Raw genomic sequence first — 26,694 nt, 5'->3', positions numbered from 1 at the left:
GCCGAGCAACAGGACTGAAGGGAAGGGCTGGAGTGCAGCGCATACTGCGAAGGCCTGTACGTACATTGGCTTTCACCCTAAGATAAATGAGTGATGGGAAGATTTTCAGGGGAGAGCACTGCTAGACTTACTGTAAATACAATGGGTCTGAACAGATCAGAGTGAGGCTATGGTGGATACAGGATGACAACTAAGAGCAAACCCCATTTAGCCCAGTGCAGGCCTATAATCCCAGCTAATCAGGAGGCTGAGACGGGAAGAAAACAAGTTGGAGGCCAACCTGGGTAATTTAGATTTTTTAAAAAATGAAAAGGAATGAAGATGTAGCTCAGTAGTAGAGTGTCCCTACATTCCAACCCTAGTACTGGAAAAAAAAATTCCCTTTCAGTAGTCCAGGTAGGAGCCTGGACGAGGAGGTTGTCAGTGGAAACCCAGATAGACTTTAGATTACAGGAGATAGAAACAACAGACTTTGGTGATGGTGTGTGCAGCGGAGGGACAGAGAAATATTAAAGTTGATTCCTAGATGGTGTGAATTTACAGTATTACCTTGTTAAGGTTTCTACCAACTTCTCAGAGGTAGAAATAAGCCACACTTTGTGGGGGGGATAAGAAAAGGCATTTACATGAGATTGTCTACATGCTGTTTTGCACTCGGTGTGTCATTTAGCTGTTACTGTGTGACAGTACCCCAAATATAACAACAGCCATTTTTTCACTCACAGTTTTGAGGCATGGTAATTTGGGGTGTGCTCAGGTGGGTTATTCTGTTGCTGGGTCATCCTTAGCAGGTAGGTCACCTGAGAGGTCTCAGCCCCAGTAGCTTATAGACAATTCTGTGTGGCCTTTTTGTCTCCCAGTAGGCTAGCCTGGTGTCTCTGCCTGATGTTTGCAAAACTCCCAAGAATACCAAGGGGAAGCCTGCCCCAAGGTGGTGTCTCTTTTCCAGCTTTGAGTTGTGCAATATCTCATTTACCTTTATCCTGTTGAACAAAACAAGCCAGTGAAAACCTGTCATTGTAAAAGAAGATGACTTACGAGCATGAATATGGGGAGCCATGGGGAAACTGGAGACCATTACTGAAACAATCTGCCACACGTGGTTTCGTTGGTTTGTTTGTTTTTGTTTCTTTGTTTTTTTTTTTGAGACAGGGTCTCACTATGTAGTTGAGACTGACCTGGAACTCACTATGTAGCCCAGGCTGGTCTTGAACTCACAGCGATCCTCTTGCCTCAGCCTCCCGAGTGCTGGGATTAGAGGTGTGTGCCACCATGCCTGACTGTGGTTTCATTGTTTTAATGAGGAGGAACCTCAGAACTGTCAGGTGGATTTTTTTTTCATGATCCCAGTGACTTATGTACATTTATGTAGAGTCAATACATTCATCTATGCACAACCACTATTTGACCTAGTGTTGTCGACCTAGTATCTAGCTGTGTTGACACAATGTATGTACTCAGTCGTCAAGATCAAAGCATGGAGTTGACCGATGCTCATCCAACCCACGGCTTTAATGCAGCTTCTCTAGCCACACAAGTAGCATTTCTTGTGGCTTTTTTTTTGTGTGTGTGTGCTTCTAACATGAGGACTCTAAATTGTATTTTGATCTCTCTGATATCTTGTATTTGACTCAAAGAACATCATGGATCACTATACAGCTGCTTATGTAGACTTTCTGCTTTTAAAAATATGCTTTCTTTACCATAGAAATAATTGTATTTGTCAGATATTGAGAAGTAATGACAAAATATAGAGTTTCTATGGCATTCGGTGATGAACATTTCTTTTGCGCACTTGTCTGTAGATCAGCTGGGAAAGCTACTGCCCTAAGCTGGATCAGGGCAAGTTCCATGTCTCTCTCTTTGTCCTTGATCAAGGCACACACCTTGTGATGATGGCAGAGGCACAGGAAGACACGCTCAAAAATTTTAAGACACAGAATATTATTTCTTTCACATTACATTTCTAAATTCTTCCCTAAGTGGCTATTACATTTTCTAGGGATACCTTTTCTTCCATCCATTTAATTTATGAAAATTATAGGCACATTTTAGTTCGTCTGTCATTTCTATGCTAGTGTGTTGCCCAGACAGGTGAATAAGAAATTTGTTCACTCAATGAAGTTATCAAATCTATCACATACTGTGCCCTTTTCACTCCAAGTGTATCAAGAGATTCTTTCCTTTGTGATATTTTATTATTATTCACAAAGGAAGAATCACCTTCTCTTCTTATATTTAAACAAAATTCTAGACATTTATCAAACATCTAGCACTTGGAAATGCTGCTGTGAGACTATTTTACCAATTAGCTAAGAAGCAATGGCCATGAAAGGCAGTTCTAAAATCGCCCTAGAGAATCAGTGATTAAAGTGAAAAAAAAGATTTACTCTGGGAGCAAATAAACCTTTGGTGGTTGATAGAATAAGAATTTGCTAATTTTGGGTTGCCTACTTAGGTATAGTCAAGTAGATTTTATGGATTAATAATAAATATTAATGACAGAAGTTATTAAATTAGAAAGTAAAGTCCTTTGAGTAAATATACCTGCAAATATTCATCATGGCCACTTTATTGTGTGAAAGTGGCCCACATTTCTTGGAAGAAAGTCTGTATCATAGACTAGCATGATGAATTAAAGCTGATATAGTAGGATTTCCAGGCAGGTGGCTCCATTGCACACCACCATATACTGCTTTACTACCATTTCTGAGTAACATCTCTAAATGTGTACATTGCCCAGCTTTTGGCTCCTGAAACACATATTGGCTGCAAAACAGTTACTCACGATTGGAAGAGAGTCAGTGATGCTAAGGTCAGCACAGAGGTTAAGAGCTTTGATTTTGGAATCGGGCACACTTAGGGCGACTCTCAGTTCTGTCACTCACTTGCGCATTGCTCTTGGTCAAATCATTCAACTTTTCTGAGTCCCTGCCTCTAGGGATTGCCTGTGCTTGGGGAAATTCTGGTCCTAGGGTCAGACTTTTTGTGCACCATTTTGTACCATCTGCTCCTTCCCATTCCTGCCCACCCATCAGGGAGGTAAAGTTTCCTGCCTGAGTCTGTACAGGGAGTAAAACCCGAGCCTCCTCTCATTCTTTCCCTTCTTTTCTTGCTCACTGCCCTTGGGAACATTTCTTTTTCTCTTTTTCCTAAGCATGAAGCCCTCAAAGCAGTAAAAAGGGGAAAACACAGCAGGACTTAAATACATTCTAATAGCCCAATGAATTATCTAGTCAGATTGGGAAATAGCGTTAACTGATTCACCGAGTAGTTATAAAAATTTAATACGGTACAATAATGTATAATAAACCATCTAAAACACTTAAGCTGGATACATAGTGACAGTTTGATAATACTATTATTGCTTGCCTATCACTTCATGTGAGCAACAGTTTATAAACCAGAGTCAACTCTTTATATTAAGCTTCTTAGGCATTTTTCTTTAAAGAGGTCCAGACTCAGACTCTGGCTTGTCATTTTTAAGAACATGCAGTATTTTTCAGGCTTTGGTAACCTCTTTTTGCTTCCCAAGAGATTCCAAAATTAATGCAGATGTCTACTGCAAATATCTACTTTGTTGTTATAATTAGAACTTAAATGTTAAAGTCTTGCTTAAAAGTCTTAAATGTTAAAGTTTGCTATTGCAAACTTTAAGAGGTGAGGCCTAGTGAGAAGTCTTTGGATCAGTGGTGGATGCCATTTAAGGGGACTTTGGGACTCTAGTCCTCCCTTGCTTTCTGACCATGAGGAACAGTGAACCATTGATTTACGACCAGCTTGACATATGAACAACTTGGGTTATGACCAGAATTTTAGTTTTAACATACAAAGTCTTGAGTTATGACCCAAATGCTAGCTACTTGTGCTTCCAGATGGCCTCAGATACAGATTTAACCCTTAAAGAGTTCTGGAAGGAACATTACAACATCCTTTCCTGTGTGGGGTTGAAAAATCCTGGGCCAATATGTCTCTAAGGACACTGAGATCTGCCTGTATACAGGATAGATATTTTAAAGGCTGTTTAGAGGAGCCCAAGCATTCAATCATCAACTTGAGATGCAACAAGCTCTCGGGAACAAATCAAGTTTGTAAGTCAAAGGTCCACTATAAGCAGTTTGCTTCAACATGTACTTCTGCCAGGATATGCTGCCTTGGCACAGGCCCAAAAAACAATAGGGCCAAGAAATCATGGATTGAAACTTTCAAAGCTGTGATCCAAACTAAACCCTTTCCCTTTATAAATTATCTCAAGTATGCGTTATAGTGACAGAAAGCTAACACATAGATATGAGATTATGCTACTTCAGATCTTGCAACAAGCCAGGTGCAGTGGCACACCTGCAATTCCAGCTACTTGGAGGTAGAGGCAAGAGAAATGCAAGTTCAAAGCAAGCCTGGGCAACTTAGTGAGATCCTGGTTATGATCAGGTGAGATAGACACCTATTCTTTGCTGTGATTCAGGAAACAAGAATAAGAACACAACTGGGATAACTGATTCTGTTGATGGAAGCAAGATTTTACAGAAGGGAAAGGAGGGGATGTGGGGAGGGAGGGAGGGAGAAGGAAGGAAGGAAGGAAGGAAGGAAGGAAGGAAGGAAGGAAAGAGAATTCCCTCCTGGTAACAATCTCCATTCACACAGGCTATATGATATTTGTTTCAGAGTTCTGTCTCTTCCTGTCTTATTTTTTCCCCACTTTCCTCTTTGTTTTTCTTGCCTGGCATCTGTGGGCATTTGACATTTTGACACAGGCACAGGGACAAGAAAGGTGAAAAAGGAAGGAGAAAACACAGCAACCTTCTTCCTTTTGTAATACTTTATCACTACTATTTTCCTATTTATTAAATGAAATATTAAGTAATATTTATTGCACAGTTGCTCTGTGACGTCCTGGTTCTAAGGAATTTGTGAATTTGTGTATATTATTTAATCCTCAGAATTCTAAGATATAGGATTCATTATTATCTTTATTTCTTCAATAAGGATATTATGCAAGCAAATTAAACAACTAGACAAAGGCCACACAATGAATAATTATGTGTCAAACCCAACAGACAGTCCAATATTTTAATTACTATGTTTTCTCCATTATTTAAATAATATGTTTTCTTTTTCTTCAGGATTCTGATGGGTTGTGATTTGCTTTCAATTTTATGCTATTCTCTAAGTTGCAATTTTTTGTTAAATCTTTTAAAAAGTCAGAGTATACAGATGTATATACAGTAGAAGTGAAAGTATGCTTTCTCACAGTCCACTAGGAAAGCATTATTAACAAAATAGTTCAGTGTAGATTTTTCTTGTGAATCTCAATAGCATTGTGTAGTTGTTACACAATGGCCATATTAGGAGAAAACCACTATCATGGAGTTTATGGGAAAATGACCACAATATGCAGAAACTATGTCCAGAACTGCATGAGTTCTGGGAATTTCTGTTTAGCTTTATTCACCTTGCCTCAAACTGTAAAGAAAATGGAGAAGCAGAAAGTGCCTAAAGGGGTAAATTCTTGTGGAGAAAATAGTTAACAGGCTTTCCTTTTAAGCCAAACTCCAGTGATGGATCACCACAGACTTGATGGAAAATCATTATCTAAGCTACCAGAAGGTTCATCATTCATAAAGTAGCATTCTAAAATGCCATTCCAACCTACCAGAGCAGTCTCTCTTGTAGCTAAAAGTAAATTCTTAGAATGCTACTCATTTATTCGTTTGTTCATCCAGTTGTTCATTTATTTAACATATATACATTTAGCACTTAACATATGCTACGAACTCTTAGGTATGAAGTATGAAAAGTAAATCAGAAGAAATTCTCGTCTTTATAGAGTGTACATGCTACAGGATGGTGAGGGAACTAGACAGCAAACAAAACAATTAAACAAAAACACATAGTGTGTCAGATGATGATAACCACTATGGAAAAAAAGATTAGGGAAGAAGGTAACGAGTATCAAGTGGGCTTATGATTTTGCTCATTGCTTTTTTTCTCATTTAAAATATCTTCTGGCCAGGTGTGGTGGCACATACCTATAATTCCAGCTACTTGGGAGGGTGAGGCAGGAGGATTCCAACATCAAGGAGGGCTGGTCAACTTAGCAAGACTCCTCTGTCTAAAAATTGGGAAAAAAAATCAAATAAAAAAAGTTGACCCAGTGGTTCCATGGTAGAGCACCTCTGGATTCAATCCTTACTATAAAAAGGGAGGTTTTCTGTAGTTTCAAACTTTTCATTTAAAAAGGCTTTTATCAAGCTAACATAGCCTTCATTCTAAAAGTTTCCTGTGCCTTACTGCCCAGCCATAAACTCTCCCCAACTCCCAGAGATAACTGTGATTCTGACTTTCATGTTAATCATGCCCTTGAATGTTTCATAGTTTTCCGAACTATGTATGACTCCACTGGTAAGCTTCTTCAGAGCCTTTAAAGATTTTGAATCAAGGTTATGCTTTTCTTCCTGGGCAATGGCTGAGCAGGTGGTGGTGTTTAAGCCTGGCCTCTTTTGACCAACATGGGAGTCATCTAATGGACAATCTTCACTTCAGGACTCTGAGTTGGGCTAGCAGAAATTTTCCACCATCCTTGCTTTATGTGCTCTGTCCTGGGCAATTTGTCCTGATTTATCTTTCATTTTCCTAATTAAGCTGGAAGGTTTAATATATCCAATCTGTTGTTCAAAATACCAACTGAATTCTTAATTTTGGTTACATTCCTAGAAATTGGAGATGCTGCTTTTTCAAACCTGCCGTGTTACTTTTCATAACTCTCTGCCTTGCAAATGTTTGGAAGTTTATTTATTTCTTGAAATTTGTCAGATAATATCTGAAATTGTTGAAATCTCCCTTTGCTATTATTTCATCAGATTCCTTTTCATGGTGCCTTTTTTTTCCAAGTACAATCCAACTGGTCAGGCCTTTGGACAATTATTTCTGATAGTCCCCAGAGGCTCTTGGGGTACAAATTTGCCTAAAGGGCAGGTACGTGGCAAAAACCCCTCAGGGATTCTTTCTTTCTTTACCTCTTCTCAGAACCAAGGCACTTTCTTTGTACCTCCCTCAGATAGGGAGTGAAGAAATTGATTCAGTCCTTATGTTGAGGATGTGATCTTTCTTGATCCTTGTATTAATCCAGAGAGTTTTCTGTAAGATTCCCTGCATTTTGAATGCATGCTGGTCTTGAACTTGTGGATTTGGATGGTTCAAAATGAAAAGTTGCTTTGGGAATTCATTAATATCTTTCCAGTCACTTGATACTTGTAAGGCATCATTTTGACATTTTCAACATGTTGATCTGAATAACCTATTGTGATGGATTAATCTGGCCACAAACTATTTGGAGCAGTGCTTATTGTGAAATGGTATCTATTTTCCATTCCTTTGACTCTAAACTGGCCTTATAATTTATTCCAACTAGCAGAAAGCAGTGGAAGTCACACTGGGACTTCTCAAGCCAAGGTCTCAAGTGGCCTTACAATTTCCACTTTGGCCCTCTTGGAACCTAGACAATATGGGAAGATGTCTGAGCTATTCTGCTGGATAGGAAACATGGGAAACACCAGAGGTGCTCCAGGAACCTTCCAGATATGTGTGCACTATCAGCTGGGGCCAGCCAGCTTCTAGTCAACAAGCCATCTGACTCCCAAAAAAGCAATGGGAATGCCCCCCCACCAGCCTGATGGTCTATAGTACTGTGACCAATAAAATGATAGTGACTGTTTTAAGCCAGTAAATTTTGGGGTTGTTAGAAAGCAAAATTTTACTGATACACCCAGCTTATCACTTATCAAGATCTGCAATTGAAATTTTAATGCCAGAAACAAGAACCTAATTTTTGTTATTCATTATTCTGAGAACATATCTGTATAAAATTTGTTAATAGTTCACATATATTTTATAGCAGAATTAGATTTTTTTCTTTTGATTTCAGAAAAATCATTAGTATACACTGTTAAAATGGCCAAGTTTGTTTGGATACACCAGTCAACTGGTACTAAAGCTTGGTAAGAAAAATTGACTAAAATCAGCTGTGTTAAAGCAATATTTAGCAACAAAATTCATTATTCCTTAACCTAGAAACCTGAGAGCAGAGCAAGAAATAGTATGACCCTAAGGCCATTTACCTTATTTCAAGTTAACTTTCTAGTCACATGGTTTGGATAAAAAACTTTTTGATGACTGTCTATGAGAGAGTCCCAAAAAATAGTTTGAAGAACACATCTCTTTGACTATCCCTTTATGGCCTTGTGTTATCATCTAACTAAATTAAATTTCTAATAGTATAATGCAGAGAAAAAATTTCATTACTTCTCTTAGATGATACTTAATACAAATTACTCAATTACAAAAGTAGCTTAGGATTTATTTTTTTGCATTGCTAATGACTGAACCCAGGGCCTTGCACACCCTAGGCCAATGTTCTACTACCGAAATACATCCTTAGGCTTTGGGACTCTTTCAAAGAGTAGTGTATTCAAGGAAAATATTTTAAAATTTATTTTAAATAAAAGCAATTCAATTTAAACACAATTTACTTTAGGGCCAGGGATTTAGCTCAGCGGTTTGGTGGCCTGCCTTGCAAGCGCAAGGACCTGAGTTCAATCCCTGGTACAATAAATAAATAAATAAATACAGTTTACTTTAAAAATGCCTACGAAGTTAGCTTGAAAGTTTTGCCTCAATAGCTGTTTTATTATTAAAGGAATTCAATTCCCGTGTAAAGTTTATTAATATGGATATAAATTTGTGATTTTCACAAGTATACCTTGTCTCATACAACTCTGTGTAAATTCCTTTACTAAAATATTCTATAAATTAATTACCATTTTCTAAATTAGTTAGGTTTTATATTTGCATGCTACACTGCTTAAATGTTGGTTTGTAGTAATAAAGAAAATTTTCTTAATATCTCGGTAAAGCTCAATATGTAAGACGCTAATGACAATAATAGAGTTTAAAAAAGATGTTCCTTGTACAGAGATAATAATGATGTTACCAACTGAAGGTGCAATTACGACAATTTTGTCTTGCTTTGGTCATGTTTGTAGGTTGTTATAAAAGGAGTTTTTTCTTTACAATTTTTTACAACCAGATAGATTGAAGGCAAACATGCCAAACTCAATAAAGGAGATTTAAAAGTAATCTGCTTTGTATTGACACCATAGTGGGAGCACAATTTTGCTTTGTAATTGGTTGATCCTATTATATCTCAAGAGTCAACCATGAACAGAGGTTTTTGAAAAGCTTTTTAAATAAAATGGGCTATCACTAATTATATATTTGTGATTGAAAAAATTTAGGAGACCATATAATGTGTAATCAGCAAAGATACTCCTATTTCTAAAGGCTAAATTTATAAGCGATGATGAAAAATATCTATAAACTTGATTTCTCTGATGAGCTAAAAATTTCAAAGAAAATCAAAGATGTAGGAAAGTGTAAGCGAATTCATGGCACCAATTATGCTTTTGGGTTTTATGATCACACAGTGAAACAGCCTGTACATCTCCCAGACTCACTCCAATGCTTTCATTTAACTGTGATTACCAAAGACGAATTTCTGCAGCACAAGCTACTGGGAAGACCGAGAACGTGGGAAGCAGCGCCACCTCGCGGCTGAATTTGTTTCTTACAAGAAACCAGCTTTACAAAAGGTAACCAAACTAGATGGCTGACCTATCTGGCTTTAGCAAATTGATACAAGATTTTGGACTACAAGTGACAGAAAAGGTAGATGAATGTGGCATGGTACATTCCTTGATAAATTGTGATTGGATGTTTGACCAGTTAGGGCAGAAATGGCTCAGCATCTGTCCATTTATGATCATTTAATATTAGCAATATGGTGTCTAAAACTCAAAGAAAAAAAGAAAACAACCATTACATTTAATGTACCAATAAACTCAATGAGAGAGAAAAAATAAGATAAAATGGAGTCCTGTTTACTATAATCAAATGAAAGAAACCTATGTTAACACTTATAGCTTCCCACTTTACCTTCCAGTTCTCTGAGCTGGGGACAGAAACCCTTGGCTTGAACTTAATTGTTTGGGAGAAGGAGAGGGAGAGAGGCTGGACATGGAAGATTTTCCTTCTTTAACTTGGAGGGGCTCACTTGGTTTTATTGGGACTCTAATGGGGGCAAACATTTCCCTTGGAATTGGCTGGTTCTACTAAATCATTTCAACAGTGAACTAGAAACCGAGGTGTACCCACTGTGCTAACCACTACCAGTGAGTGCAAGTCAGTTAACCAAATAGTCCCTGGAGCTGATTATGAGAAATAAGCAGCAGGCTCCAGAGTATGGGAAGCCACTCATGTAACAGACATGATCCCACCCAGGCCTAGCATACATGTGTGCCTCTCTCTCAGAGGAAAGGGGAAATGTGGTATCTCTGATGAAACCTATATACAACGAGGGCTTGGCAAAATTTTCCCTCCAATGTTTATTATTCCATTCTGTAACCACAGAGAAGAGACTAACTCTGGTTTTGTAAGTGTACAAACAATAGAAAACATTGAGACTATTCTCACATGTAAATACGCTGTACAAAAATATATCTTTGTGTGTTGGGAAGCGTGTGTGCACCCTTACGGGATGCACATACCCACATATATTTAACATACAGAATGAGAGAATCTACCTGCCAGATGGAAACCTAAAGCTTACACTGAAACAACATAGTTTCAGTTGTTGGTCATTTCACTTCCTTCAAAAATGTCTAGGGAAAGCAACTAAATAGCAGTGACCTATTTCCTTGAGTGCCAGCAAAAAAAAAATAAAATAAATAAAATAAAATATAAAACCATAATGCAAAAGAAGACATCAGTGAAATTGGAAAATTGGTTTATTTCAGAGTTCAATTTCCCTTCAATAGCAGCTGTTAATCATTCCATTTGTCACCTTACCATTTTATTTTACCCATGTCTTGGAGGACCTTTCAAAACATATCCAGAAGAAAAACATTCCAATCCACATTACATTTAGTGCTTCTTTGAGCTGAAATGAGCTAGAACCTGGAATACAATAAAACAGACCTTGTGCCTCACCGAAAATTCAATATCACGGTCACAAATGTTTTTCCCTTGACACTGTGTAGAGCTGGGACTTTTCTATCCATAAATTTTCTAGCCTTAACGTATTTGTATAAATGTGGTGAACTTAAAGATATGAAGTTATTAAAATTTGTGGAAGGTATTATATGTGAAATTAAAAAAATGGGTAATTTTTGGCCTTTTAAATTCAGTTCATGCGCCGGGGATTTTAGCTCAGTGGTTCCACCACCTGCCTCACAAGCACAATGACCCCAGTTCGATCCCCGGTACCAAAAAAAAAAAAAAAACAACAACAAAAACAAACAAACAAAAAAAGACAATAAATTCATTTCATAACTAATGAATGGCTAAGGATGTAATTTTGGATACACATTTATTTCCTCTGTATAATAATTTACAGGAAGCACTCAAAATAATTCTTCCAGAAGACGGATAAGATTTCAACTTGTTTAATTCAGAAGGCTGTCAAGACAAATGCAACCACGCCGAAGGACAGGAAGTGAAGAGGCTGGAAATATACCTTTTATTAAGAAGTATATCAAATATACATAAATGTACGGAATATAATAAACACTTGTATACATAATACTAAGCAGTGTCAAATTTTAGAATTTTGCTGCATTAGCTGTAGTTTTTTTTAGAAACAACTTTTTAGGTTCCAAGCCCCTTTCCATGACTCCATTCTCCCTTCCAGAGGTATCTACCACGTGAAACTTGGTATTAACTCCGTCCATGTTTTATATACCAGCAGGGGTCCACATAAATGATACCTGATATTATTTTGCAAGTTAGAATTTTTACATAAAGTTTAAAAGTATTCAAAGAGTTGGACATGGTGGCACATGACTATAATCGCAGTACTCTGGGAGGCTGAGGCAGGTGGATCCTAAGTTTGAGCCCAGCCTGAGCAGCTTAGAGACTTAGTGAGAACCAGTCTCAAAAATAAATAGGTTTGGAACATAGCTCAGTGACCAAGCCCTAGATTCAATCCCCAGTACCACACAAAAAAGTTTCTAAATATTCAAGACATGTGAAGAACTCCTTTCAAGACTGGGGAAACAATGAAATGGTAACCACAGGAGTAATTTTAGGACTGTCATTTTCTACTTTTCTTTTTTTTTTCTTTTATTGAGTTTATTGGTACATTCTAGGTATACAGCACAGTTACATTCATCGTTGGGATCTTGTACCTCTACATGACAGGTCTGGTTCTCATTTTTTCCCTTACCCCTGCCCTCCCTTCACTCCCTTCTCCCTCCCCATTTACAAACACTTTATTTCCATTTTTGGTCATTTTTTTCTTTTCCCTTATTACCCTTCCCCTACCCTTCCCATTTTCCCTACACCTTTAGCCCTTTTCTTCCTATTTCACATGGTCAATTATCTCATTAGGATCCTATGTACTATTATAGCTTTTCTAACTTCTTTTTTCAATTTTTCTAAAAGTAGTATTACTTTCGTTTCCAAGCAGATTTTTAGAAGGTGGACCAAAATGCTCATTTTAGAGTTCCTTTGGCAGCTGAGAAATCAGATATAGAATGTGAACTGGCAAATATTTCCTATCCTTTGAATTAAATTTATAAGGAATTGAACCAGTAGATTATAGGCCAATCTATTTCCTTTCATAAGCTTTGTAGAAAAGAGGCAGGCGGCAGAACCACTGGGCTAAATCCCTGGCACTTTTACTCTTAAGTGAAATTAGTATGACACACATGTGTAAATATCAAATAGTTTCTGTGGCATGATAAACTAAAACTGTAAATTAGGATCAAAATGTATAATTGATGTTGTGTAATAGGAAAAAAAGTCTAAAGGTGTAGGGGAAGTGGGAGGGGTAGGGGAAAGGTACAAGGGAAAGAGAAAAGGAAAAAAATTGAAACAAAGTCTTTGCAAATGGGAGGGGTGGAGGGGGTGAAGGGAGGCCAGGGGAATGGGGAAAAAATAAGAATCAAGATATGTCATGTAAAGGTATAAGATCCCAGTGATGAATGTAACTGTATTGTATACCTAAGGGGAAAAATAGGAAAGAGGAGACACAGTGAAAAAACAAAAGCTGAAGGTGTAAAGTGAGGTTGGAAAGAAGATGAATAGATATTCAAGCTACTGATAAATGTAACGTATTATGATTAGTACTTTCAGAAGACTCCTCCTTCCTTATTAAGGGTTGGATTGTTTTTGGTGGGGGGTGCTTGGAGAACAGCTAGCTGCATCTTTGAGTGTCAGTATACTTAACAGAACAGAGTCCTTAAGTGACTAAAGCATTTTTCTTATGTTCAATGTTAAACATCAGAAAGAAATGTTAGTGAAAGTGGAATAAAAGAAGCTCCCCAGCATGGCCAAAAAGAAACCAAAAGGAAAAAAGGGGTAATTTATTAACCTCCACTTTTCAAAGGGTGAAGAAAATTCATTTAAGGGATTACAAACATCCTTGCCATTGGCAACTTGGTATTTACATTTATTTTACCTAAATGCAAAATAAAGTGATTTTGTTTTAAACAAGCCTGTGAGAATTTAGTCTGTAGGTCATGAACTCATGACTTCTGAAACTTGAAATTACATTTTTGAGATATAATGCACATACCACAAAACGTACTTTTAATGTATATGTCTGGTTTTTAGTATATTCACAAAATTGTGTAACCATCACATTTAATTTCAAAACATTTTAATCACCCCAGAAGAAACTCCATATGCACTTAAAATTACTTTCCATTTCCCCTTCCTATAGCCTCGGGCAATCACTAAGCTACTTTCTATTTCTCTGCATTTATTCTGGACATTTCATATAATATGTAGCATACAATCTGTGGCACTTTGTGGCATAAACTGTGACATTTTGGATCTGGCTTCTTTCATTTTGCATATTTCCAAGGTTCATTCATGTTGTAGCATGTATCAGTACTCTATTCATTTTTATGGCTGAATAATAGTCTATTATATAGATATAAAACTTTCATTTACTCATCAATGGATTGATACTAGGGCTGCTTTCTCTAATGCTATGAATAATCATGTACAATGACTTCTGAATTTAAATTCAAAAATTTAAAATTAGTTTTATAAATAGCTGATGACTCAATAGTATACAATTAAGATGGTTTAAATACATATATTTCTACCTGACTCCCAAGTGTTCGAGTAACACTCCATTTTGTCTGATTAGATAACTATTAACAGTTTGTGTTTTTGCAGTATAGGTGAATATCCTAGTTTTCTCTCTACACCATGCACATACATTTTTGTGGTGCTTAGGGTAGAACCCAGGGACTCAAGCATGCTAGGGAAGCACTCTATTACTGATCTATACAAACCCTTTTTATTTTGAGACAAGGTTCTTGCTAAGTTTTCTATGGTGGCCTTGAATTCAAGGTTTTTCTGCCTTGGCCTCCTGGATGGCTGAGGTTACAGGTGAGTGTCATTGGATAGGCTATACATTAATTCTCTGCTATGAACCCTGTCCTGTCCCCCACAGAACTTCTCTCTTCTTCATATAAAAAGACATTTTCCCCTCCTTCCTCTTCTCTCCACCCATCCCCATGGCGGCAAAGGTCAACTCCAGGGGCTCTTGCATGCTAGGCAACCACTAGCTGCCATGGGCTACATTCATCTCCAGCCTTCTATTTGTTTTTAACAGAAAGGCAATACAGGGCTGGGGATGCAGCTCATTGGTGCCACTGCCTGCCTCGCAAGCACAAGGTCCTGAGTTCGATCCCTGGTACCACCCCCACCAAAAAAGAAAGGCAATACACTTACGCATTGCTGTGCCCTTGTGTCGTCACTTATCCTGAATAAGGTTTCCATTTGTTCTTAGACTGTCTTCATTCTCTTCCAAAGCTACAAATTTAATATTGTATGGTTATAGTATAGTTTAATAAGTCTCTCTTTGATGGGTAATGATTGAAATATTTGCTATTTATGAAATTTACTTGTAAACTAGGCATACTGTATGCATCAACCAGTGAAATAAATACTATCAGATTTAATAACAAAGAATAAAAGAAGCTACTTAATCTTAATACTCCTTAGGAAAATCCAAAAAGGTCTATAGCAATTGCACCTCAAAGTACTGCCAATGCCTCAACTGTTAGGTTGTCAGGTAGAACTAGTTATCTAAAATAGGGTGAAAACTGGTAACTAAAGATAGTGGTCTGAATTTTTTTCCTTTAATTTCTTAAAATATTTATCTTTATAGTCTTCAAATTTAATTTAATGAGTTGTTTTCATTAAATCTGATGACAGGGAATTCTTAGGAAATACATTTGAGGTTTTGTATACGGTATTTAGCATATCTTATACTTAATTATAAGGCCAGCCTTAAGAAATGCATCTATAAAATATAAACAACATAGCAATAAAACTGTTTTCTGCTAATGGTTTCTTATGTGAACTTACGATAATTGTTAAAGAATAAGGAACCAAATAAACTTTATTATTTAAATATTATTAGTTAAAACCAGTTATTAAAAAGTTACCATTAAAATAATTTGTGTGCATTTATTTACTATTTGGTAAGTACAAAGGGCAAAATAGAACCTACCCTATTGTCAATGTCATTAGCTTCTGTGTCATGACAAATTTTATCTGGTAGCTTCTTCAACATAGCTATCACATGGTATAATACACTCATAAATAGTCCAAAGGATGGGGTTTTGGGTACATCATAAGAAATAGGGACCGGGGATTTAGCTCAGTGGTTCCATCACCTGCCTCACAAGCACAAGGTCCCAAGTTAGATCCCAGGTACAAAAAAAAAAATAAAAAAAAAAAAAAGAAAGAAAGAAAGAAAGAAAGAAAGAAAGAAAGAAAGAAAGAAAGAAATATACTAAAAAAGAAATCTTTAAGATAGCGTTACAGAAATAAAGCAAAGATGCACTACTCATTTTATTGATTAGTTGGAGAACAAAAGAATGAGATGTGGGCTTAAGACAAGAGAACAATGGTGTAATAGACTCCACTGACTCAGATAAAGAGAGGTACAGAATGAAACCACCCACAGAAACTCATGGTCAGCCAGGTGAGACTACTGCTAATGGCAGTTGACCTAGCCAAGGTAATTTCTGGAAATACTGAGACAAGATAATCTGTTCTAATAAAATGATTAAAGGCTCCAGAAACTACTTCTTCAGCTGTCAGTGAATTCTTCAGAGTGTACCTAATGAAGTGCTAGCAACCGAGTTTTGTGTTTGCTTAAACACCATTGTTCATTTCACTTGATCTAAGTTCAAGTCTGTAAATAAGAAATGCAAGTAAGAATGAGGGGTCAATTTATTTTAAGTAAATTTGTCATTGAATATCAATGTGTACAATTTCAAACATTTATAAATCTTGCAATATGTAGAAAAATTAATGTAATCTTAAAATTATTTGAAGAGTGATTTGCACAATTATGTACAATGAATTCAACCTGTCTAGGTAAAAACATAACTACATTAAAAGTAACCCTGCCAAAAAGTGATAACTTCACAGTACCTTTCCATAATTTTTTCACTTAAGTGGCAGCTGTATCAATAAAACCCAGCAGATTCAATAATTTAGAAACAGAATAGTCAGAACAGTAAATACAAGTTATCATCATTAATTCCAAGCAAAATAAAAACTTTTTTGTTAACAAATATTTTCTCATTCAGTACTGATAGAAGAAAATAGTTAGGAAGCAATATTTTCTCATTTATTTACTACAAAACAAATTAATTTTAAGATACTAAAACACTGGTATTGTGAGATAAGGTATATTCTTGTAACATATAATACTAAATATTTTTATAAGTTCTTGGTTTCACTCGAAGATATTTCTAATGGTAAATCCTTTTTCAGTTGTAGCATAACATTAAGCAGAAATAATTCTCTGATCTCCTACAGAAATTATAATTTCTCATTAGCAGTTGATAACATTTAGATTGAAAGACATTCTTGGCTTCATTCCTAAATTTATTTCTACTTAGCTTTTAAACTTTTTTACATTCCTTCAATTCCTCAAAAGAATCTCAAATATTTATAAACTTAATGCCAAAGAAAAATAATTGTATTTGGACTAGTATTTGAGTTTGAGAACAATATTACTAGAGTATTTCACAGTTTTTCTTCTTTTATTAGCATATATTCAACTAAGATCATTAAATAAAAAGGTGGAATATATGAAATATAGTTGAAGTCATAATAAAGTATATTTTCTCTTATTGACATAGAATATATGGCACTTAAATTTTGTGTTGGTTCTTTAAGAAAAAAAGTTCTCCTGGTAAATAATATGCATAACCATTGCCCAAAAATGTATACAGCTGTTTTCCCCAAAATATTTATATATACATAGTAGTGCTCTTAAGACTAGCCCGGTTATAAACCTACTGAATATAATGTGCTCTTAATTTAGAAATGGGCTAAACTCGGTATATAAAATGCAGAGGCATGGATGTTATACGTACAAAGTAAAAAATACAAACAGGTGATGGAAAAAGAAAAAGAAGGTACATCCCTGTAAGATAAAGATAAAGGTCATTATAATTAGGGAGACAAGGGCCAGGGATTTAGCCGCTGCCTGCCTTGCAAGCGCAAGGACCTGGGTTTGATCTCTGGTACATAATAATAATAATAATAATAATAATAATAATAATAATAATGACAATGTAAAATGCCTGAAGAATTGCAGTTTTGGCAAATGTTTTTCAGAAAAATATCCAAGCTACGAGAACACTAAATGGTTGTCTTAATAATTTAGTAGAAGTTTCCATTTAAACATTCAGTGATGATGTTGTGACCTTGTTGCATGTAGAAGACTTTGAAGGATTGGTTAAAAAAAAAAGTCACTCAGTTTTAGCAGATTTTTAATAACTTCTTAATCAGGTATGTGTGGTGCTGGGAATCAGATCCTGGTCCATTAGCATCTGAGTATATTTGATGGACACTTTCAATGGATAGGATCTGAATACTTCTAGACCTTAGAGGAAATACGGCAGGATGTTATGACAATGGAGGGTGTCAGCCCCAAAGGTGGCCAGCCCAATCTTGTGTCAATGTTAAAAAACACACCAGATGTTTCTGTAGCATTCTTTCTGCTGCATTTTTTTTTATTTCAAGCCACAGATCTACTGGGAGGATCATGCAGCAAGTGGCTTGTACATAAAATCAGAGTCTATGAATAGTGTAATCACGTTAAGAGACAGAATTGCTGGATTCTCTCTTTATGGATAAAGGTCGCATCTTGGGAATCCATGAGTTGGTATTATTTATGGAATACCTAAAATGGAGGACACAAACCATTTAAGTCAATAAGACATACATACAATTCAGGAGTTAAAGCAATGAAGACTATTCAATCATTTATTGAACTGTAAAGTTCATGTGATTTCTAAATAATACTTCCCAGGTAAAATGCAACCAATTTAACCAGGCCAATTCTAAAGTTAGCAAATATTACCATTGTTGCTGTTTATCAAGGCAAACAATCCCCACTCTTCTTGAATCTCAGAATGTTACTGAAGAAATAATCTAAAGAGTGACCATATGCATTTTAGAAACCTAATCATTTGGATACTTGTGTCCTTTAGCTTCGAGAGATGCTGTATGTCTCATTTTTCATAGAGACCATCCCTTTTCTGTTGACATGGTATCCAAAAAAAAATCCATTGAGAACAATAAAATCAATGAAAACTTTCAGCTACAATGTGATTTTCTTCAGATCATCACGATGCAGCCCTCAGGATAATGAAAAGTGATAGAATATTTTCTAAAACAATCCATATATTTCTTTAATAAATTTAAATTACAGTTCTCATGGGAACATTTAGTCTTCCACCAAACATTCTTGAGAATTAGAAAGGGAAGAAACATCTGCTAATTTCATACAGATTTATGTACTGAAGCCCTTAGCATATTAACACTAATACAGCTATTGTTAGAACAGAAACAGATTATTTGGAATAAATTTATACTGAGTACATTGGATATGAAGAATATAAAAAATAATAATATAAATTTATACTGAGTACATTTGGATATGAAGAATATAAAAAATAATAATATAAATTTATACTGAGTACATTTGGATATGAAGAATATAAAAAATAATAATATAATCTAGCTTTAAATTCTCATGCAAGTAACTCAAAGTTTTTCATTAATTAAAAGATAATGTTCTGCTAATGTAGTTTTCATTTCATATTTATATATATAGCACTATACTGGTGATAATAAGCTACATAAATGTAGATTTCTACAATCAGATATATTTTCCACATTCATAAAGTTTAAATTCTACATCTGAAGCTGGATGTGGTGGTGCATGCCAGCACCTGGGTGGCTGAGGTGAGAGAACTACCACGAGTTCGAGGCCAGCCTAGGCTACATAGTGAGTTCAAGGCCAGCTAGAACTACATAGCATGACCCTGTCTCAAAAAACGTACATGTATACACACATGTATATATTTATCTTACACCTTAAACCCAGGTCATCATCTTATTCATTAAGAGAGGTAACTGAACTCTTTCTCTAAATCATGAGGATTTGTAAAAGTGTTTCATTTTCATGGAAACACGGAATAAGAAACATGTCATTTTCACTGTAGCTAGTAATTTGAAGAAAAATTAAACTATCATCAGAAATAGCTTCCAAAGTGGCTATTAGATTTAAATTAGTCCAGCATATGCATGTTATTTCATAACATGCTGAGCCATTTTTTAAGAATACAGTATCTGGTAGAAGTTAATGAGAAAAAGTAAGAATCAGTTTTCATTTCAACTCCAATTAAGTCACAATTTGAAAAAATATATATATATGGGCTGGGGATGTAGCTCAGTGGCACCATGCCTGCTACACACACACACACACTGTGTACATATATGAGATATATTGAACCCAGGGCCTTGTGCAAGTGCTTTACCACTGAGCTACATTTCCAACCTTTTTACTTTGAGACAAGGTTTCACTAAGTTACCTAGGCTTGTCTCAAATTTGGGATCCTCTTATCTCAGCCTCCTAAGTGGCAGGCATTATAGGTATGTGTCACTGTGCCCATCACACACACACACTGTGTACATATATGAGATATATTGAACCCAGGGCCTTGTGCAAGTGCTTTACCACTGAGCTACATTTCCAACCTTTTTACTTTGAGACAAGGTTTCACTAAGTTACCTAGGCTTGTCTCAAATTTGGGATCCTCTTATCTCAGCCTCCTAAGTGGCAGGCATTATAGGTATGTGTCACTGTGCCCATCTTCAAAACACATTCTTTTAATTAAAATGACTATAAATCTTCCCGAATTTTAGTTTTATAGGAACTCTGGGAACATGTTCTGGCCAAAACTTTTGCCAGAATTGAAACTTAACAAGCTTGCTTAGCAAATTTTCAGAAACTCAAAAAAAAAAACACAATTTATGTACATTTGAAAACCAAGTTAATGTCAAATTATGTTCTAACTTTCATCAGTCACTCTGACAATCATTTAAACATTAACATTTGTACTTTCTGCTCTTGCTTATTGCTGCAGCTGACAGGAGAATATAGCTCCTCAAAGAAATCATTTACTAAATATAAAAAAGTTGAAGCAAAGTCAGTCTTTAATTCTAGCTGTTTCAAAATAACTGATATAACTAATTAAACATTTAATTGATTTTCTAGGGTCTTAAAGCATAGAAATGAAAAAATACCAAAAATGTTCTGAGTTACACATAAATACAATAAAGCTAACTAACAAAAATTATCTAATTTAAAGAGTAACTAACCTGAGATGTACCTTGCTCCGATTAACATTACCATGCTACTCACTATAAAAATGCCCAAAGGCAGACTACAGAAGATACTAGGGTCACCTGTGGTCATCCAAGTAGAAGGTAATTCCAGTCAAGCAAACCAAAAGAGAGACACATAATTACAATATTTGTTAAGAATCACATGATAGCAAAACAAAATAAGTTATAAAAATAGCGTATTCATAAAAGGTAGCAAAGAGTTATTATTTCAAATCAAAAATATAATCAATACCAAAGGCTTATGACAGTTAACAAACAATACAGACAACATGCCACAAGTAGCCAAGAACATAGTTGGTACAGATCAATATCAGCCTTGCATTGGCAAAGCAGAACGCAGCCTATGAAGAACTTTTTGGGAGGCTGTGGGCTTGAGCTTTCTAGATTCTTCCCCTCAAAGATATGAAACGAGCAATCCAGTTCACTCAAAACTCAAATTATGGGTCCTTTGGGTGTCAGGGAAGAGTTACATTGTTCTATTGGAAAATGAATTTAAATCCTCATTTCTACTAAAACATTTGTTTGCTCTAATTTTCTAGATAGAATTTGGTGTGTAAAGAAATGTAACTGGTAATTCATAAAATGTAACTGCAAAACTATATTAACCTACTTATCTGATATAATTATTTTGACAGTTTTTAACTTGAATTCTCATGGAACCCCCTTTTTAAAAAGCAATTCCTTACATATACCCTTTTATTAAAATTAAATAATTATATATGTAGAATATGTAATACTTGTTTTTTGGTGGTGGTGGTGGTGGTGGTGTGTGTGCACATGCATGTGTGTTGAGGACTGAACCTAACTAAGGCATGCATCTAAGCTGTACTTCCAGTCCTCAGAATACTAATACTCTTTAAAAGAGAAGTTTATTTAAAATAAAAAATACAGGAGTTAAGAAAATACAAACATTAGACTTCACTGAAATACAGCTAAAGATTCTGTCATATCTTGTAATATAGTAAAGCAATGTAGTCATTTCTCTGCTTTTAGAGGGAGAAGATTTTTTTTCTCCTTCACCACGAATTTCTTTTCCTTACAGGATAGATTTTCATTAAAGAGGGGCATAGCTTGGTGTGATGGCACATGCCTGCAATCCCAGCACTTGGGAAGCTGAGGCAGGAGGATTACCATAACTTTGAGGCCAGTCTGGGCTACACAGTGGGTTTAGGGCCTGCCTGAACTACATAGTGTGACCTTGTCTCAAAAACCAAACAAACAAACAAACAAACAAAGGTCATAAGCTATTTCCCCTATTTTGTCACTGCTTATATAGGTTTTTCAAAGAAAAAAACAAGGATTCTTTTATTTCCATTATTTGTGGAGACCATATTTTTAGTTTGATTTTAGAAAAGAGGAATACATATTCTGGTACTCTCAGAGCAAGCAGTCAGCTATTATAAAGTTATACTAACTGAGATTTCTGACGTCCTCACAGTGTATTCTGGTTTATAAAGAAGATCAGAAGATTATCTGTATTCACAAGTTCCTATGGATTTAGATGGCATCTATTTAATGAAGCCATTTCTCTTTTGGTGGCAAATACATACAGATATATGTGAGATTTATCTATCTGTCTTATGTATGTGCATATAATGCATGCCTATATATGTAAAACATACTCGTGATATGATAGCTGTACAATGCATTTAAACCAATTTGACCTGTCGTTTTAGTGAATTTTGAGTCCAAAGCCAAAACATCACTTATGATAAGCTTTCTCTAAAAATATAACAAATCCCTAATCACTTCTACAACATTTAAAACACATACTAAATGTATGTTTTTTGTGAGAAATTGAAAGTGTAAATAAGGTTCAAAACATATAATAGATAATGAGTGTCAAATAGGAAGATCCAAAGGGGAAAGGGAATTGGCAGGGGTAGGGGAAAGGAAAGAAGGAAAAGGAATAAGTGTGAAAAAATGAAAAAATGGAAATAAAGTCTTTGTAAATACGGAGGGGTGGAGGGGTTGAAGGGAAGGCAGGGAAATGGGGGGAAAAAATAACCAAGGGCGGGGGATTTAGCTCCGTGTCAACGCACCTGCCTTGCAAGCACAAGGTCCTGAGTTTGATCCCCAGTACCGCCAAAAAAATCAAGAACCAAGATATATCATGTAAGGGTACACATTCCCAATACCTAAAACATACCAATAAATTTAGTGAATTAAAAAAACTGTTCATAATGCATTCATATATAAACAAGATTGTTTCAAAATTGCCAAACTGCTTTGGAACTTAAGCAAGTGTAATATGATTCTCACAAATTAAGCAACCTAGAAATAGGATATCAGGGAGCAATTCTAATAATATTGAAATAGGGTTCTATGTGATTGCTATTATCAATATACCTGATTATATTATAGATAGCTGATGCTGCTTAAAGAAATTCAATTGATAATTTATTAATATTATTCTGAGATTATACAATTTAGATCCCCCAAAATTATCATTACAATGTTTTTATAAATCTAGTAAATAATTTTATACTCTGTGTTAAAGACACTACAGTCTAAATGAAACAAAGACAGAATTTTTAAAGCTCTAAAACTGTCAAAATATCAAATTACTTTTAATATCAACACTGACAGTAGAAACTAAATGTAATTTTTTTCTTTTACCAACTTTTCCAGGGCATTTTAATGTCATTGACAGTAAGGCACATAAAGGGAAAATGATCCATTGGTTTTGTGAGAATTTTGCAACTAAAAGTTTATCTTCAACTGCTAGTAAAGAGAAATATGTATATGTGTATAAGGTATGGGGTGGAGACAGGACTGTGACATTAACAAAATTCATCTATTGGGCTGTGGATTTAGCTCAGTGGCACTGTGCCTGCCTGGCAAGCATAAAGTCCTGAGTTTGATCCCAGTACCAAAAACAAAAACAAAAAAAATAACAAAAACCAAACCAAACCAAAAAAGAAAAAATTTATCTACTCAAAGAAATCATGTAACTCAATTTCTCATCAACCATTACTTCAGGACAACTAGAAAAGAAGTCAGGGTCCCTTTCTGTTATATCTCACATTGCAACTGAAGTATGCTTAAAAAAAACTTATGACTGGGAAGTGTATTTGTAAAGGGTCTCAAAATTGCAGTCTTAGAAGCCGGGCATTGTGGTGCACGCCTATAATCCCAGCACTCAGGAGGCTGAGCCAGGAGGATCACTGTGAGTTTGAGACTAGGTTGGGCTACACAGTGAGTTCCAGATCAATCTCAATTACACAGTGAGATCCTGTCTCAAAAAACCAAAAAAAAAAAAAAAATTGCAGTCTTAGCAAGAAAGACATGGCTACCACCTCAGAAATGAAAGCTGAATCTCAGAATTAAAAAGATCGTATGTTTATTTAGAAGAAAAAGCCAAAGTTTCAAGTAGGAATACTCAGGACTAAAAATATAGATCAGAGCGAGCTGCGGTAGTAGTGTATTGTTCTGGAAGCTTCTCCTAAAAGCCACATATATTAAAAGTGGTTCTATATGTTGGAAGGCAGGTAGTATTTTGATTTAAATTTTTTAATTTTTTTTCTCTCATTGAGTTTATTGGTACATTTTAGGTATACAGTACAGTTACATTCATTACTGGGATCTTGTACCTCTACATGACAGGTCTTGGTTCTCATTTTTTTCCTCTTGTCCCTACCCTCCCTTCACCCTTCCTCCCTCCCTTGATTTAAATTTTTCCACTAAAGTATATGCTTCAATATATTATTGGCCATGGTTCAAGTCATTATGCTCCAATTCTTGCATTTAGAAAAGAACTATAATATTAATGATAGTTTAAGGCTGTTGAAATTTAGATGGCTTACTTAAACTGAATACTTTCCTGCCTAAGAGATTTGAAAAATAAAACAGTTCTCTATTTTCTGCCAAAAGTGTTTTTCAATTTATTATAATGCTTCTAATTTAGTACGTTTAGTACATTTTTTCCTCTGGGACTCCAAAGGAATTCCTACTATGTACATTATCTTAGTGCTGAGAATCACCTTATGAAATAGCAGACTATATTTTCAAATTAGTATAGCTTTCAATTAGTTCAAGTCATGAAGATAGCCTCCCAAAAAGGTGAGACAGAGAGAAGAAAGAGAAACAAAGAAATCTCCAGTTGATTTTTTTTAATTAAGAAGAAACTAGAAATAATTTTACTTATAGAAAATCCAGTTCCAGGAATAAACTAATAAGGAAAGGCATGCAGGATAGGGTGAAAGTATCTATATTATCCTGATAATTTCCATTTTCTGTTTGGAGCTTTAAAATGTTCTCAAAATGTTAGAAACTTTGGGCATATGATAATGCATTTCTTCAGAGCAGTCTAGCTAAGTGTAAATGGCCAGATACTCAGATAAACGAGCATACTAAGAAAAAGTGGCAATAATAAACAATAAAAAGGTTTTACCACTTTCAGGAGACTGAGTTGTAGCCCAACCCATTGATTTCATCACAGCTTTCTTCCACGTAGAATAACGAATTTCACTTTCTAGAATTTGAAGGCAGGAAAAATACACATATGAAAGGTAGTTTGCAAAGATGTTCTAAGCATCATACTATAATCGCTCAACATTCTCCATAAAAAGTGTTACACACCATTAAACTAAAGTGAGGCTTTACCTGGACTCATGGTTACTGGTGACAGGTAATGACTGGAAGAGCCACTTGCTTGCAAACTAGAGGACAGTATGATGGGAAATTCGGCATGGGACTGTAGGAGGAAGGAGACTGGCACACAGACTACCTGCTACTCCCCAAAAAGTGAACTGTTTCAACAAAGGGGAATCCTATTTGATCTGTTTTTGGCTTTTTAAGGGTGTGCAGGGGGTTCTGACATGAAGAGAGGGGAAAAGTAGAAGTATTGCTTTTGGTCCAGTCAAAGGATTTAGGAAATGTTAATTTATCACAAGATTCAAACCGCACTCCTGTGAGAACCCCTGATATTTTAAAGGCAGTTTCTTCAAGGTGAAAATCCACAACAGGAAGACTAAACAAAATGAGCATTGAGACCGTACTCATAAGGGTCCTGAACCATGCCTGAGGTTAGACTTCTCTAAATCCTTCCAGCCTTCTAAGCCTCAAGGATCACTTACTTCAAGAGATCACTCACTGTCTGACTTCTAGCCCCTGCTCCCTTTTCTCACAATACTTCACATTCACCTCAGGGTGTCAGGAATCACAGTTTATTTTTATGGTTTGGCCTACCTCTGCCATATATGAGTCTCTGGAAGGGGAAGGACTTAAGTCTTATTTATCTCTTTATCCCCAACACTAATAACAAATCCTGGCCTCCAGCTGGATCTAGACCACAGTTTGCTGGAACAATGAACTATCTGCATCTAGCTGCTGAGTGACGTGTCGGGGTGGAAAAAGGACAACTGCCACAATTGGTCAACTCCAGGCCAGAGCCTGAAACACTGGCAAAGATGGCCCTCCTCCTAAATGATAATCCTAAACCCTTTGCACAAAACTTCCTTGTTTTAGGAACAGGATAAGTATTTAAAGGTTACATACCTGATCTAAATATCATTTGCTTATGTATTAAAAAGTGGTTTTGTTTTTCTGAAGTAGGAAATTTTTTTACTTCATATTTTATCCAGGATTGCAAAAATTTAAAAATTCAGACAAAATATCAGATTTTGAAACAAAACAAATTTCTACATCATGGTATATGGTTTACTAACTACAGAATCATTAATATTATAATTCATTTTCTTATATATGGAAAAGAATGAACAAAATTAAGAAACACTGGCAGTCTTCTAAAAAATTAAACAAAAAATGCATTTGAAAACTTATTTCCCAATAGTTCAAAATTCACTTCAATGCTCTTTTATGCAAAGGTTTCTAAAGCTATAAAAACAAATTCAATATATAAATCCTATTTTCCAACTCATTTAAGAGCCGCATCAC

General features: G+C 35.6%; 1 protein-coding gene across 1 annotated transcript in view; it reads right to left on the bottom strand.

The window, feature by feature from the left end:
* Positions 1-17,975: 17,975 nt before the first annotated feature.
* Positions 17,976-26,694, bottom strand: part of Gk (glycerol kinase) — a 71,885-nt gene continuing 63,166 nt past the window's right edge. The window contains exons 19-21 of the mRNA XM_033760156.1: positions 25,190-25,270; positions 20,770-20,856; positions 17,976-18,283 (exon numbers count right to left, since the gene is read on the bottom strand). Coding sequence (XP_033616047.1) covers positions 18,273-18,283; positions 20,770-20,856; positions 25,190-25,270 — 179 coding nt within the window. The 3' untranslated portion in view covers positions 17,976-18,272. The remainder of the gene's footprint in view (positions 18,284-20,769; positions 20,857-25,189; positions 25,271-26,694) is intronic.

This window comes from Fukomys damarensis, unplaced genomic scaffold (genome assembly GCF_012274545.1).
Source record: "Fukomys damarensis isolate Sample0158 unplaced genomic scaffold, DMR_v1.0_HiC HiC_scaffold_39, whole genome shotgun sequence".
NCBI lineage: Eukaryota > Metazoa > Chordata > Mammalia > Rodentia > Bathyergidae > Fukomys > Fukomys damarensis.
The sequence above is the reverse complement of the archived record's forward strand: the minus strand, read 5'-3'. Positions and strand labels throughout refer to the sequence as shown.